The sequence below is a fragment of the Strigops habroptila genome, chromosome 1 (assembly GCF_004027225.2).
Source record: "Strigops habroptila isolate Jane chromosome 1, bStrHab1.2.pri, whole genome shotgun sequence".
Taxonomy (NCBI): domain Eukaryota; kingdom Metazoa; phylum Chordata; class Aves; order Psittaciformes; family Psittacidae; genus Strigops; species Strigops habroptila.
In genome coordinates, this window is record NC_044277.2 from 107,018,295 (window position 1) to 107,033,842 (window position 15,548).

Sequence of the window (15,548 nt, forward strand, 5' to 3'; positions counted from 1 at the left end):
TAATTGTCTGGATGATGGTAAGACTTGACTAGCAATAGCTTTCACACCTCTGCAGGGATCTACCCCAAACTCAGGTTTACTTCTTGTGGTACCAACCTCTAAGAGTGGTTTAATGAATATGTGTGAATTGTATGTGTTTATACAGAAGAGGAATTAGGGAGATGAAGGATGCTCACCAGCAGTAACAGTACCTTCTGTGAAAAGCTGATAGCCATTACTAGATACACACCAAGAACAAAATTGAACTTATTGCTAGGGGTACCAGAGTTTGAACTTGACAGTGTATACATGTGATAGTGAAAACATTCTGTGGACTGTATGCTGCATTACTAAGCACTCTGTCTTGATAGCTTCCATTCAAACTTCTTTCTTAGTGAAGAAATCTGAGGTGTAAATATCTTTCGGAATGAGGAGTCCTAGATACTTATTCCCTTCTGTCTAAAGCAAAGATTTATTTAACTGTATGGCAATATTCCACTAAGTTTGTTTAAAACTCCTAAGGCCAAATTATAATTCATTTTGATACATACACCTTAACACATAAATATACGCCAATTCTAACATTTGTGATTGCTTGCAGTGTAACAGATATCAGTATATAACAGATATCAGTATAACAGTATAACAGAAGACACCAAATTAGAGTTCTTAAACCCTGTGACACTCTTTACCTACAAGCAACACACTAAGAAACCAATATAATGTGAAAGATGGATACGCTTATTCACACCGGCAAAGAAAATCAGAGAAACTGAAGCAGTATGTAAAAAAAAAATAATAAATATACAAACTCTGCCTCATCATGAGTTTAATAAGAACAGAAGAAGATCAGCTTCCTCATCCATACTGTCACTTCTGGAAACAGCAACCTGTACCTCTGATATTCCAGGCTTTCCACATCTCCCAGCTTTCAGCTCTTTTTGTCCACTCTGCTGATTTCAGATGTTTAGTCATTCTGTAAGAGCTCTGCTGTCAGTAAGAAAAAGAGCTACGGATAGATAGAGAGAAAAAGGGACCAGAATGGAAAAGCAGAACATAGGAGGACTGAGGAAACCATTGCAAATATTTGAATTCATCCACGTTAAAATCAGATAACCTGACAGGGGCAGATTCTTCACAACTAACAAAATATTAACTTGCCATCAAATAATAACTGTTGACTTATTTTTCTAAGGCTTAAAGAAAGCAAAGTACTGGGAGCTGCCAAGTGAAAGATAGTCTACTTGCTTAAAATGTCAGCTAACTTTGAAAGCATTATGTTGTAACATAAAATAACAGGTTCTACAGCAGGTGGATTTCTCAATTTGAAATGCATTAAAAAATTAATGTTACAATATTTTTAATTTAACATAAAATAATGTAATAACCTGGTTGACTTCTCAGTTCTTAAGTGGAAATAATTCCTGTTTGAACATGCAAATCCATTTTACAGCCAAGGGTAGTAACTACACCCTGTGTGGTTGATTTCAGCTGCACATTTTCCATTAATGTTAATGTGAGTTTCACAGCTATATCACTGCACACAGGTAGAGAATATACCCTCAAGTTGTTAAACGGCAAAGAAAGAAGGGAATGAATATGTGGTGATTCTCCTGAACAGGAAAAATGCCAAGGAAAGAAATGTCAGAAAGAATAATATAATACACAAAATGCATTCATAGAAAGAAGGATGGGGGGGCGGGGAAAGCACCTTCTGATCTCTTTCCATCTTTCCAAAATCAGTTGTGTTTTGGGTTCCCTGCAACAAGACTTAACAGTCTCTCATAAAAGCCCAATCATGAAATCCAAAAGAAAAAAGCATCTTTTTCTCAACTAAAATCTATGTTTCAGATGAATCTATTGCTCTTCAGATCTAGATTTAAAGCTTTATCAAAGCTTTATTTTTATCTTTTTTCTTTTCTTTTTGTTTTTGTGGGTTTGTTTCTTTTTTTTTTTTTTTCCCCCTATTTATCTACATGCTCTGGATTAAACATGAGAAATTCAGGTTAGATATAAGGAAGTTATTTACTGTGAGAGTGGCGAGGCACTAGAACAGACTGCCCAAAGCAGTAAATGCTCCATGCCTGTCAGTGTTCAAGGCCAGGGCGGACAGAGCTTTGGGCTACACAGTCTAGGGTGAGGTGTCCCTGCCTATGGCAGGTGGGTTGGAACTAGATGATCTTAAGGTCCTTTCCAACCCAAACTATTCTATGATTCTATGATTACATGTAAAGTCAAAAAGAATTAGAGGAGTATTTTCATCAGTGCTGCATCCCTGTGGCTCCTTGTTTGTGACAGTTCAACAGTTTGGCAGAGCTGATCAAGGTTGAAAACAATTCAGCAAAAATGGTCCTTCTCCTTACTGTGATTACTATGAGGTTCCAGTCCAGTTCCAATGACAACCATCAAAACACTGCAGTTTTGTCTTACTAGGTTTAGGTCTAGGATTAGGACATCAAATCCTGACCTGTGTTTCCACTGTACATACCAGTCTGCCCAAAACCATTATTTTTTGAAAGTTTACATTCTTTCTCCATGCACAGTAAGAATGTCATGGTCACAATATATCTGCATTAGGTATTTCAGTTCAAGAAGGAAAATCAGATGGAAAAAACAGTGAAATATATGTGAAATCGCTGTAGACTTGAGGTCCTAGCTAAGGTTTAGGTTCATAGCCAAACACCTTGAACTCCTCTAAAAAATTCCCTGTTTAACTCTTCTTGTCTTTTATATACATGCATATACACCCATTTTCTGTAACAAAGAATAGCACAATAAGGGAGAAAAATAACTTTTTAGGTTAGCCTCATTAAAAGAGGAATACACCACCATTTTCATGGCAGTCAACATTCTAAAACAAATAATATTTTTAATTAAAATCTGCATTGTTTCATATTTGGTTTAATACACATATTTGTTGGGTTGGTTTGGGGTTTTTTTGCTTATTTTTTTATGTTTTGCTCAAGTACTTTATTGGTTTAAAACCCATCATAGGAATCTATTCATAGAGACTTGGTGGATGAAGTTATATTGATACCTCCCCCCAGAAAATGAGAGTTTTTTGCATGCACTGAATTTTCACTGGTGAAATTTCCAGAAAAATTTTGCAGCCTTATCAAGTACACTAAATACATTATTTTCTTTTTTCTTTTATTTTGTTTTTACTATTAATATTTTACAATGTAAATTGAAAAATAAGTGTTATGCATCTCTGTGTATATACGTAGTCAAATATATGCATATATAATACACACCTATAAGGTACAGGTGTGTATATATAATACCACACATACATATATGTGCATATAAATATATATTTCATTTGTACCACAATATCAGTTTTCCCATATTTCTCCAATTTGCTTACTCCTAAGCACCCATTTAGCCTGTTTTGTAAGCTATGATAAATAAAATTACTCGGTATTATTAGTTCACTTATGCTCAGCAAAAAACTACAGTGAAAACTGGTTTCCACAACTTCTAATTACAAAACATTAGGTACCTGAGTCTTCTCCAGCTGAGCAGATTAGCATAGATCTTCTCTGCTGACAGCTTTGACCTTCACTCCAGCAAACACTTGTCAAAATGCCAAAAGTAATTACCTGGCTGTTTAGGAAGGAGTAATGGGGTGTAGCTACCTACCTTTTCTTGTTACTGATCTAAAATGTCTATAAAACTTTGCCAAGAGGCACCCTCTGGATTTTGGCATACACATTTTTTTCTCATCTGTCTTTTTTTTTTTCTCCCAGACTATCAAATATTAGCTATATGATCTCCTGCCAGCCAATCCCATCACAATTCTGGGGGACATGCGAAATAACCCACTAGATGTATCTTTCAAACAAAATGATTTTATGATTGCTGTCATCCTGATTTTGTTGCAACAATGCAACAAGGGGAAAAAAAAATATGAAAAAAGCAGCAGAAGCAGCAAAGAAACAAATTATCTTAATTATACTACAGAAGACCCTACTGTCTTTCCTCTGAATTATCTTAAAAAATCATTATACTATAGCTTTTTCTTTTTCTTTTCACAAAAAGTCCTTTTTCTCTTTATATTTCAGATTCACACCTAAGAAAACAGAGGCACAGTGAATTCACAGATACTTCTTGAAAATATATGGCTAGATTAAATCTAGCATGTCTTTTGACTTTAGCCAGTGTAAAGCCATACAATTCTCTTAATCCGTAATGTTCAAATTTATAGAAAATATTTTCTAAAGAGAATGAAGAGATTTAACATGTTTTCCTGAAGACTACCTAATGCTAGAAATATGAAGTATTTGCAGATTATTACAATGGTCATTAATCTCTAAATCCTGCATACGGTTTTTGTCAGACAATAGAAAACATCATCTCGAAATAAGAACAAAATCAAAAATCTATTAATCTGACGCCATCTTATCTTACATGTCAGAATGGATATCTGGAGTTCAAGAAAGCTTTGGGGGAAAAAAAACCCTTCTTTGACCATAGATAGTCCAGAAACAAACAATTCATGAAAATCAAACCACTTGCCTGCAGTAACAACATTCTCTGACAATTGTGCAGGCTATCAGGTAGCAGTGGCAGCTCCTGAAGTAGCATTCAATCCAGAGAAGAAAGATGTCTCAAAATGAAGGCAATGTTAAAATACAAAACTGAATACTGCTGACAAGTGTGCCCGTGTGAGTACTGCTAACAAACTTCTCTCATCTTCAAAAAATCTCCCAAAACTCTCAATTCCTCGTCCCACTATCAAGAGCTCATTATTTCCCGTCTCAGATGCATTCCTCCACAAGCTATCAGCAACAGAAGGTCATGCAAGTGATTATTTTCAAGACGGATGATACACGAATCCTCCAGACCTCCTAACTAAGCCTTTTCCAGCCAGAAACCCTTCACCTGCCCTTTCATCCCAGGTCATGTTTGTGCCTCCTTCGCAAGATGTCATCGCATAAATCGTGTTCTACCAAGAGAACAGATTGATACCGGGTTCAGGTCAGCTGCCCCTACACACTGTTACCAAAACTCCATGCTTCTGGAGAAATGCCTTTTCATGTTATTACATTTTTCCAGCAAAAAGAGATGACAGCCTGATTCCAAGATGATTCTGTGTGTAATTAATTTTGTGGATTGTTCTTTTTTTCTTTTCTTGTGCTTTAAATAACAATTTTTCATAGAGCTCTGAAGTAGCACTCCTTTCCCTCACAATTTTTTCTTATTTGGCTGATATGAAAGCTATCACTTAAAATCACAAGATTGCTAATCATCCAATTTCATATATTAAAAATAGAATATTTAGTTACATCAGATAAAGAACATTCTCCTGTTGGTACCAAGTAAAACATAACATTATCCCCTTTTCCACATGGTGTCTAGTGTTTATTTGCATGCATAGTTTAAAGTTGTTAGGTTTACCTTGTTGTTCCACATTTTGAAAAGTTATAATCTATCTCTCTAATGGGTGGAAAAAAATGTTCTTTCTAGGTAAAGGTTAGTTAGAATACTATCTGACCTATTTTTTCTTAAGTTTCTTTAATTTCTTTAGTAATGCTTACTTAAAAAGTTATATAGCCACCAAAATATACTACATTTGCTTACCTATTCTTTACATAAAAGCTGCCTCTTATGTACCTGCCTTATGAGATTTCTTCTAACTGAAGCATTCCTAAATAATTCCTAAATAATTTCCTAAATAATAATAAATTAATATGCTTAGGATACGCTGTAAACAGAGTGTACTTAAGTGTACTGCACAAAAATATATAAAACTATTACAGGACTATAACATATAAGATGTCTGGAATTGTAAGTATTCTTGTTGTATATGCCATATTGCATATATATTTTCATTTTCCTAGAAAATGTGTTCCTTATCATAAAAATGCTAAATAGAAGCAATTTTGCTAAACAGAATGATGAAATATGACATTAAGCAGGTTGTCTTGGATTTGGGGATTTCTGCTTGCTTTGCTTTAAATTGGAATGAAATTTAGTATACGAACTTTTTCATACCATATTGACAGCGGTACGGCACAGTACTGCTACTATACAAAAAAATAATACGTTTTTGTTTGACACATTCGAAGTGCCATGGACATCAGTGCAGCCATTTGTTGATTTACATCAGTTGCAGACAGTCCTTTCAAAATGTACAGGTCAGTTTGAAGCATCTATGTAAGCAAATATGTAGGAAGAAGTTCTTTACTGTGAGGGTGGTGAGGCACTGGCACAGGTTCTGGTGCCCTCAATGTAAAAAGGACATGGAGCTGTTGGAGCGAGTCCAGAGGAGGGCCACGAGGATGATAAGAGGGCTGGAGCACCTCCTGTATGAAGACAGGCTGAGAGAGTTGGGGCTGTTCAGCCTGGAGAAGAGAAGGCTGCATGGAGACCTCATAGCAGCCTTCCAGTATCTGAAGGGGGTCTACAAGGATGCTGGGGAGGGACTCTTCCTTAAGGACTGTAGTGGTAGGACAAGGGGTAATGGCTTCAAACTTAAACAGGGGAAGTTTAGATTAGATATAAGGAAGAAGTTCTTTACAGAGAGGGTGGTGAAGCACTGGAATGGGTTGCCCAGGGAGGTTGTGGATGCTCCATCCCTGGCGGTGTTCAAGCCAGGTTGGACAGAGCCTTGGACCACGTGGTTTAGGGCAAGGTGTCCCTGCCCACGGCAGGGGGGTTGGAACTAGATGATCTTACGGTCCTTTCCAACCCTTATGATTCTATGATTCTATGATTCTAGGTTGCCCAGAGAAGCTGTGGCTGCCCCATCCCTGGCAGTGTTCAAGGCCAGGCTGGATGGGGCTTTGAGCAACCTGGTCTAGTGGAAGATGTCCCTGTCCATGGCAGTGTGGGTGGAACTGGATGAGCTTTAAGGTCCCTTCCACTCCTAACCATTCTGTGATTCTATGATTTCTTGGACTTGAGAGAAAACCCCTTTGCACCTTAACTACATGGCAGTTTCATCTTGCATTACCAGCTGTAGATGTGCGCAAGCTGATGGCAGGAATTTGTTTGGGGTTTTTTTAATAATATTACACATGCTAATATTTATCAAACTTGAAATCTCTGTAAATTTACTCAATCTTAAATTAATTTTGAATACTTAAAGAGCTTTAAATATGTTACCGAAGAAGAATGTGAATGAAGAAGGCTTAAGTAGACGAAATCTTGATTTGCACCAGAATACTTTCAGAGATCTAGCAACAGAAAAAATATTTTTTAATATGTTATGAAGCAGAGGCTACAGGAAGGCCCTGAAAGCTTTCCACTGTATTAAATTCTACAATCCTGGCATCAACCAATCTCCTTGGATTTATCTGCAGTATCTATATATGGCAGTCCTATCATCAACTATATCTATACATTTCTGTGGATATTAGTGATGGCTTTCTCTCACCTACCTTTCACCACTGATGGTAAGTGACAGTTCATACAATCTATCTTTTTTCTTTTAATGTAGAGGCAATGTAGACAATTAGTTCGAAATAAATGTCTAACATTTAGACAGCTGCAACCAGGTTAGACAAATTCTACCCTTATTATTATTATGCATTTAGTTATATTACCACAGGGCTCTTTAAAAAAGTAAATTTTAAAATCACTATTAACCTTTAAGCCATGACATAAATTACTTTAATAGACAACTTATTTTCATCTGTTGCCATAGGCCTGCCTATAGATTTCAGGAAAAGCAACTAATAGAAACACATGAGTAGCTGCAAACCAACCTAAGCTTCAATTCTGGTCCTTCCACTGAAACTTTCCTAGAACTGTCTGGTTCAGGTACTGCTGTATTCTAAAATATTAATATATATGCTACACCAATGGTGTGTCTCTATTTCAGTTTAATACCAATCTAATGGATTTCTACAAATGAGTATTTATAAAAGACATCAGAATGTAATGACATGAACCATCACTGTTTTAATTAATTGACTACTTAATCTAATTAATTGGGTACTTAAAGCTACGTAGGTCTTATTTTTCTCCCCAATACTATAAAATTGTTAACTAGCTTTAGAGTTCCCAACAGATAAGAAGCTTGATTTAGGGGTTTATGCTGGAATATATTACATCACTTTATAAGGCGAGCAGAAGGAAGTTCTGAAGTTTTCTGTTTCAACAGAAAATGGTTTTAAAGCAAAAATATTTCTTTCTAAAATCCATCCTTACTAATCACAACAATGCATAACACAATTAGAAGGAAGTCACTGGAGAAGAGTCATAACTAAAGACAACTTGCTATTCTTCAGGACTGAGGCACATTTACCAAATGGTGGCACCCATCAGAATTGCTAAAACTCACCTCATTTTTCAAAAGAAGAACAACATGGGAAGGAAACGCTATCTCAAAGCCTCATTAATCATTGTATCAGACATTTGGAAGTGTAGGAGACAGTTCAGATTCTGAATAATACTTAACATTATCATGACATCATTTATTCATCAGTGGAAGCATTTGAGGAAAATGCTTCAGATAGATTTGATGGTACAATAGGTGAAAGGGAATTAATCCACCACAGAAGGCTCAAGAGGTGGAAAAGGACAATGCTATCTAAGTAGACTTGAGTAGAGGAAATCAGGATTTGCACCAAAAGACTTAAGAGAGCTAGCAACAGAAAAACAACTGTCAAATTTTTACATTTCACATTATAGACCAAGGAACTGTAATCTTCCTTAAATCAAGGCAACGGTAAGTGAAATCAGATGGACCTCACAGCGTCCTGGTTATGTTGTTCAAAGTTTCTGACACAGACGCTGTCAGTTCACTTCAAAGATGAACTTCAAATTATTCATGGACACACACTTTGTTACCATCTCAGAGAGCAAGACATCTAATTGCACGGTCTACAAAAATCTAGATAGAGGGAAGGAATTCAGCCATAGACTTTCATCTTGTTCTATTCACTTCATCACAGCTGAATTACGAATCTGACAATGACAGGCCAATGAATACTTTCAAAGCAACCATTATTGCTCGTGGTTGTGGGATAGAAAAAGGAAACCAAGACAGTATGTCAGCGTGGACATGTTTGTGACTGAGTCAACAGAGCTCATCTTTCTGAGACTTCTCACTAGACATGCAAAATTTATGCCAAAAATCAACGTGGTTATAGCTATTTAGAATGAACAAGAACTTATTAGAGAAGACGACAACTTTTTATCCAGATATTGAAGTTTCCTGCTTTTAATGATATAGACTTCATTTCTCCTGCACTGACAGTCACCACGAAAAAGATGGCTGTTGTCATTACCAAAACACAACAAACATTGCCAAGTTTCATTATATCAGCAACAGAAGAAGTAAAAAGAATAATAAATTCCTAGATTACACTTAAGTGAAATATATTACGCAAAGAACTTCTAACAGTTAACCAGCAATGTTCTAAAAAGCATCAAAGGCCAGACAGTGTTTAATCACAAGCCAAAATAACCAGAGAGATAAAATCGCGGTATTCTGAACTCACTGCGCAAAATTACATTTCTCGGGTTTTCCTCAAATTCCCTGAGACCATGATGTTTTAAAGACATGAGTCAATAACATCTATTTGAAATATGCTTTCAACTAAATACATGGATAACTAAATAAAACTTTGCATAATTTTACTTTTGCAGTTGATGATTTATTCCCAACTGTTCTGTTGTTCCTTCTCCTAATCTCCCTTTGCTACGTTTATACATTCTTTACATATACACATTACACATAACTTTATTATATGAAGATCTGAAGTTCTATTATATGAAGACAAATTCAATAACAGTTCTCTCTCTTTTGTCTCTGGAGAATATCCTATAAAACTTTTCTTGATAATAGTGGATAATAACATAGAGTTATCATGTTTCTGTCAACAATGTTGGTATGGTCAATACTTACTGGCTAGAGAGCAGAGTGAGCCTCTGCAGTGTTCCAAGAAATGAAGTCAATTTAAGCTGCGTACCAGATCCTCATCAATTGAGTAAATTATCTTCCCTCTGTGCCTTGCTTTGTCAAATTTCAGACCATGAAATTAAGAGGTGTGCAAGCTTTATAGAAGTATTCCATAACTGTACTATTTATTATACTTATGTCTATCATGCAGCAAACTGGAAAGATAACCCTCTTTGACCAATAAAAAGAGGACTGTATTTCATGACTAGAATGAACCACAGAACAGATAGAAGTCATTTGCAGTATTTTAGACTTACATCTGATGTGCTAAAATTTGAAATGTATATTTGAATTATACTGAAGGCTAATACAAATAACTGCCGGGAACAGCTGAAAAATGCATTTAAGCATTACAGTTTTAACTAATCATTTATACTTGCATAGTTAGTATTTTAAAATATATTTATAATGGATATTTTTAGCACTTAATCTATAAGGAAATCAAAATTGTTCATGTCAGACTCTCAGCCTCTCAGCTCTTTGTAGAGGAACATAAAAATGTTGCATTTTAATACAATATCAAAAAAATGTAAGTAAGACTCTAACTAGTAAAAGGCTGCAGCTACACAGAATCAAATGCTAAGTGTCTACGCACATTTCTCTCCTACATCTCTTTTTCATATGTGCAGTATATATACGATTGTTATAGCCACCTGATGCTAAAATTATATGCTTGGAAAATTCAGAAGATTCTTCTTTTCGAATTACTGTTACTATACATGTCTTTCCATAAATGGTGGGATTCTGGAGTACCTATAAAGCAAACTCATTGCTCATTACTATACTGACTATATTGCAATTTTATATAGAGTTATCTTACTGATAATTGTTCTCTGCTAGATTTTGCCTAACTGTTAAACTGAAGAGAAAAAAATCCACATTCATTTATCTAAATGATGCCATGTGCCAAGTGTAATTATCTCTAGAGCAGGTCATCTATGTCTAGAGAAAGTTTATTTCTTCAAAATGTTGAGATGAAATTACACTGCATCTTTGAGCCTGACTCATTAAACAGAAATAGGTCAGAGGACAGCTACTTGATGCAAGATTCTATATTATGAGTGTCAAAGTAACCGACTCCAGCAAAATGCTGGCTGCCCTTCTACTCTATAGTCAAAGAGCAAATAAAGATATAAAAGTATTGTTAATGTGAGATGGCAAGCTATTCACAATTTTAAATTACTCTGTTTTCAGCTTTCCCATATAATTATGTAGCTCTAGGGGGAAAAAAAAAATAATCAAAACATTTACACAGAATTGTAACTGTGGGTTATGGGGAATAAAGTTTTATCGACAAGAACATGGCTGAAGGATTTTAGAGTGCTCTGTCTCTCCTCAAGCCAACTCTCACGTACACCAAGAAGAACAGATCTTGAACACCAAGAAAACATAGAAACAATTTTTATTATCATACTTCCATATCTCTGTTTTTTAATAGATATTATAAGTTACTCATCTGTTTGCCTAGTTGCTAAAGAGTCCCATGCCTTCTCTAACCTGCACGTTTGTCAAGCTCTACAGGAGAGGGTGGAAAACTTTCATATAGTTCCCTATATTTAAACTTTAATAATGCAAGGAAAACAGGCAGTTTATCCATTTTGGTTACAAAACATATAGACTACATTAATAATGAGAACAAACTGCTGCAGATAAACTGTTCCTGTGGATATTGGTGAGACATGCACTTAATTAACATCTGCAAAAATAGACTCCCTTTTGCATATTGGATAATTAACATTCCCATAATTATTATGACATCTGATTATCTCAAATTCTAAATTCTTTTTGTTTCTCAGGATGTGACGGACAGTGAAATTCTTCTGTCAGTTTGGTCTATTCATTTTCTGTAAACAAGTTCTGCTCTCAGAGTTCCTGGATGGATATCAAGTTACCTAATAGCAGTACACCATGGAGTAATGTGTTTACCTGTGCCCATCCTGGAAGTATGTATGTACTTATTTATTTTGCATTGGTTTCCTTTGGTAAGTTAAGTTTTTGGAATGCTTTTGGTCAAGACACTGTTTACTTACAAAATTTCTGATTACAATTAAAGCCTAAAAAAACTGTCTTGCGTAAGTATGTATTGCCGTTGATCTTTTAGCTGAATTTACTTTTGGCTTTAGAGATCTGCAAGTAAGAATTTTGCTTAAAATAAATGAACTGATTAGTGAATACATTGACAAGCTTCTGCAACCTTAATTATGGGTTAGAAAAGAAAAATTACATGCTTTTTTAATTTAAAATGTTTGACACAGAATTGTGAGGGGTTGTTTTTGTAAATGGCAAACACAAGGTTTAGTTATAACAATATTATGGCCATGGCTCTGAGAGCAGCTGATGTAAGACTCCTATAAAGTTCTTTCTGCAGCCATCAAAGCCTGAATATTTTAATGTGCTAAACAAACAGAATGAAATGCCTGGGATATGAATATATAGAATAGATAAAATTACAATATAAAAGATTAATTTAAGTTGGTGAATCTGTAGAACTCACTCTGGAGTGACATAGGGTTTGTCCCCAGAATCTCCCTACATTATTAGCAATATTTAAGTTAAGGAAATTGAAAACAACTACTTTGACAACAGTGGTAAGAAAAAACTACTGTTACTTCTTGAGTTTTGCTGGAGTTAGTCACAACATTTCTTCATTTCAGAGTAGCTTGCTAGGAACAGGCCAGACACACCAGGAACCTCCTCAATTTGACAAGGTTCCTATGGACTTGCTAAATTTCAGTGCATGTCTGTTCCATGAACTTGTTAATGTGTACATTTTTGAACACATGTAAGACTTCATTATCTACAACAGACAAAACTACAAACTGCATTCTGATTTATTTTGAACCTGCCTTCTGCCAGTTTCATCTGTTCTTGCATTGTAAAACTGCACAATCCCGTCCACATTCACTGTGCCACACTGGACTTGATAGACCTTTCTCATAACACGTGTGTTTTTTTCCAAAATACAGTTTCCAGCCTTATTTCACCATTTGTTCTATGTAAAATATGCCATACTGACAGTCTTCTGCCTTTCTCTATATCTTTCCATTTCAACCAAAGCTTCCAAACCCTCTGAAGTATGAGCAGCAGCACTGTGTGTCATATTTAAATACATGCAAGAAAAAAAATTACGTTGTTCAGTTTTCTATTTCTTGCCAAATAATTCTTAAAAACACTTTCCTTGTTCAACTGATAATGGAGACTGAACTGTTATTTTTATTAAATTACCCATTACTAAACTAAGTTCTTACTCCAGAGCATTAATGGTCTATTTAGACCTATAACTTCATATGAAAGGCTATTTTTTTTTTTATTCCATATGCATTTTACACTAGTTTACAATGAATTTCATCTGTGATTTTGAGTTCAGTCACTCAGTCTGGTAAGGCTTTTATATAATTCTAAGATCAACTTTCACCTTTAAGACTGTGAATAGCTTAGTATTATTAGCAGGATTTCTCATCGCACTGTTCGTCGTCTTTCCCAACTCATTTATATGTTGAATGGCACAGTCCCAGCAGAGGTCCTTCAACTTTTCTGCTATCTCTAGCATGAGAAAACTAATAATTTATTCCTAATCTCTGCTTCTTGCCTCTTAACCAATTGCTGATCCACCATGTTCACGTTCCATATTCCACATTCTAAGAAACAATAAGTTTCCTTAGAAACTTCTAGTGCAAAACCTTGTTAAAAGTCTTCGGCAATCCAGGCAAGCTTTACCAGTTGCATCATATTTGTTGATCCGTTCAGAGAGATTCAACAGGTTTAAAAGGCAGATCATTGCTATAAAAAAGCCACATCAATTTTTTGCAGGTATATCATACACATTCAGGTTCCCATAATTAAATAATTATTGTTAATATTTCCTAGTTTTGACAAGACACATCTATGGCTTTTTGGCATGTTAAACCCTTTTAAGAAAAATCATATCACATTTGATACTCTCTAATCACCAGTTAACAAGACCTTTCTCCTATGGGTCCTGCACAGGAATGTTCTGGCATGGGAACTACTGCAGTTCTCTGTATAACTAAACTGATCCATGGTGAAGCAAAAGGAGAACTTAATGGACAATTAAGTTCTGCCAGTGTGGATTTAAATTAACTTTTTTTGTTTCTCTTTTCAAGCAATTTTTGCAACTTGTTTATTCATAATTTTTAAAACATTAAAAAACATTTAAAATTGAGTAATTTGGAGGCAAATCGGTTAGCAATTCAGTTACTTTGCAGGAATTATTTCTTGCAGTGAACAACTTCATAATAAAGCTAGTTGACAAGTTGACAAGGAGCCAACCAGAGTCCTTAGAACAGTGGTAGTTAGCTCCAGAAACACATTTACTCCCGAGATTAATTTGCATTGAAATTGCCTAAACAGCACATCAACAAAGATATATTTCTACCATCTTTTGATTAAGAAATTCAGGCTAAGATGTAGTAACATTTTTGTTCCCTGAAAAAAAGTACTGGAAAAAGCAAAGGTATTACATCCTCACTTACAAATAACCAATCTGGTGTTATGAGTTCATGACAACGCTGAAGAGTTTTTCACCATGTTAGGCCTTGACTACAAATCTCTAATTAATCCATTTCCTTGACAAACAAAGAAGTCTCAGGCAGATTTAATTGACTCAGAGATGTTACACTTCAATTTCCCATATGTGCCACTCACCTCTCAACTGTCCCCCTTCTTAAATGTCAATCTTCTGGGAAAGTGAGATGTCTCTGTGCTGTTTGTAGTACTACTGATCACGAAAATGCACATGTGGGAGGTTACAGTTTGGGAATGGAGGACAAGGACCTACCTGCTGCTTTGGCAACATCTGCGGTTGAAATGTTTTCGAGATTTGAGCGCACTCTGAAGGTCACAGCTGGTCCCAGCACACTGGAAGAGATTATTAAAAAATTTAAGATTCATCATCAAGAGACATGGCATAATATTCCTTATCAAAATAGGTTTTTAAAGAGAACCTATTAAGATACCATTTAGCCTTCATCCTTTTGCTTCATTAGCTACATTTGCATACATTTTTATACCTCTTGTGGTTTCTTGTGTCTATCTTGTGCCTGTCTGAAAGGATTTCAACAATATTAACCAAACTTCAAAACAGAACACTCCTGTAAATAATATTCTTGCTATGAAGATAGCAAAATGGAGGCACTTAAATTGTTATTCACCCAAGTACAGCCTAGATCATCACTGGAATTCAGCATCCAAAGAAGATTACATGTCATTTCAAATTTAATATGCCTAACATCAATAAAAGCTTAGTCCTGTTGTCACAACTGTAAGTCAGAGGGACTGGAAAGAAACTCAGAATATTTATCTTGATCATGTTCTGCAAGAATATGTGTGGGGAAAAGATTTTGGACATATCTGAGTCAATGGCTGGAACCATACATGCAATGTGTTTTGACCTCCTATAGCTGTGTCTTATGAGAGAATGAAGTCTGGAAAACTGCTGCATAAAAGAAAGAACTAGAAAAATATTTCTGTTATAGGGCTTGAAATGAAGCATTAAATTATTCCTTTACTAACATGTTAATATTTTGCATTCATACAATGGAGAGCACTTAATGAAGTGTGCTTAATTGCATCACATATATCCTAGACAGAAATACCTTTAAACTTTTTCCATTTCAGGAAGAACAAAACTATTATT

General features: G+C 35.4%; 1 protein-coding gene across 1 annotated transcript in view; it reads right to left on the reverse strand.

The window, feature by feature from the left end:
• Positions 1–15,548, reverse strand: part of PTPRN2 (protein tyrosine phosphatase receptor type N2) — a 590,472-nt gene that overhangs the window by 349,443 nt on the left and 225,481 nt on the right. Inside the window, exon 11 of the mRNA XM_030483611.1 lies at positions 14,691–14,770. Coding sequence (XP_030339471.1) covers positions 14,691–14,770 — 80 coding nt within the window. The remainder of the gene's footprint in view (positions 1–14,690; positions 14,771–15,548) is intronic.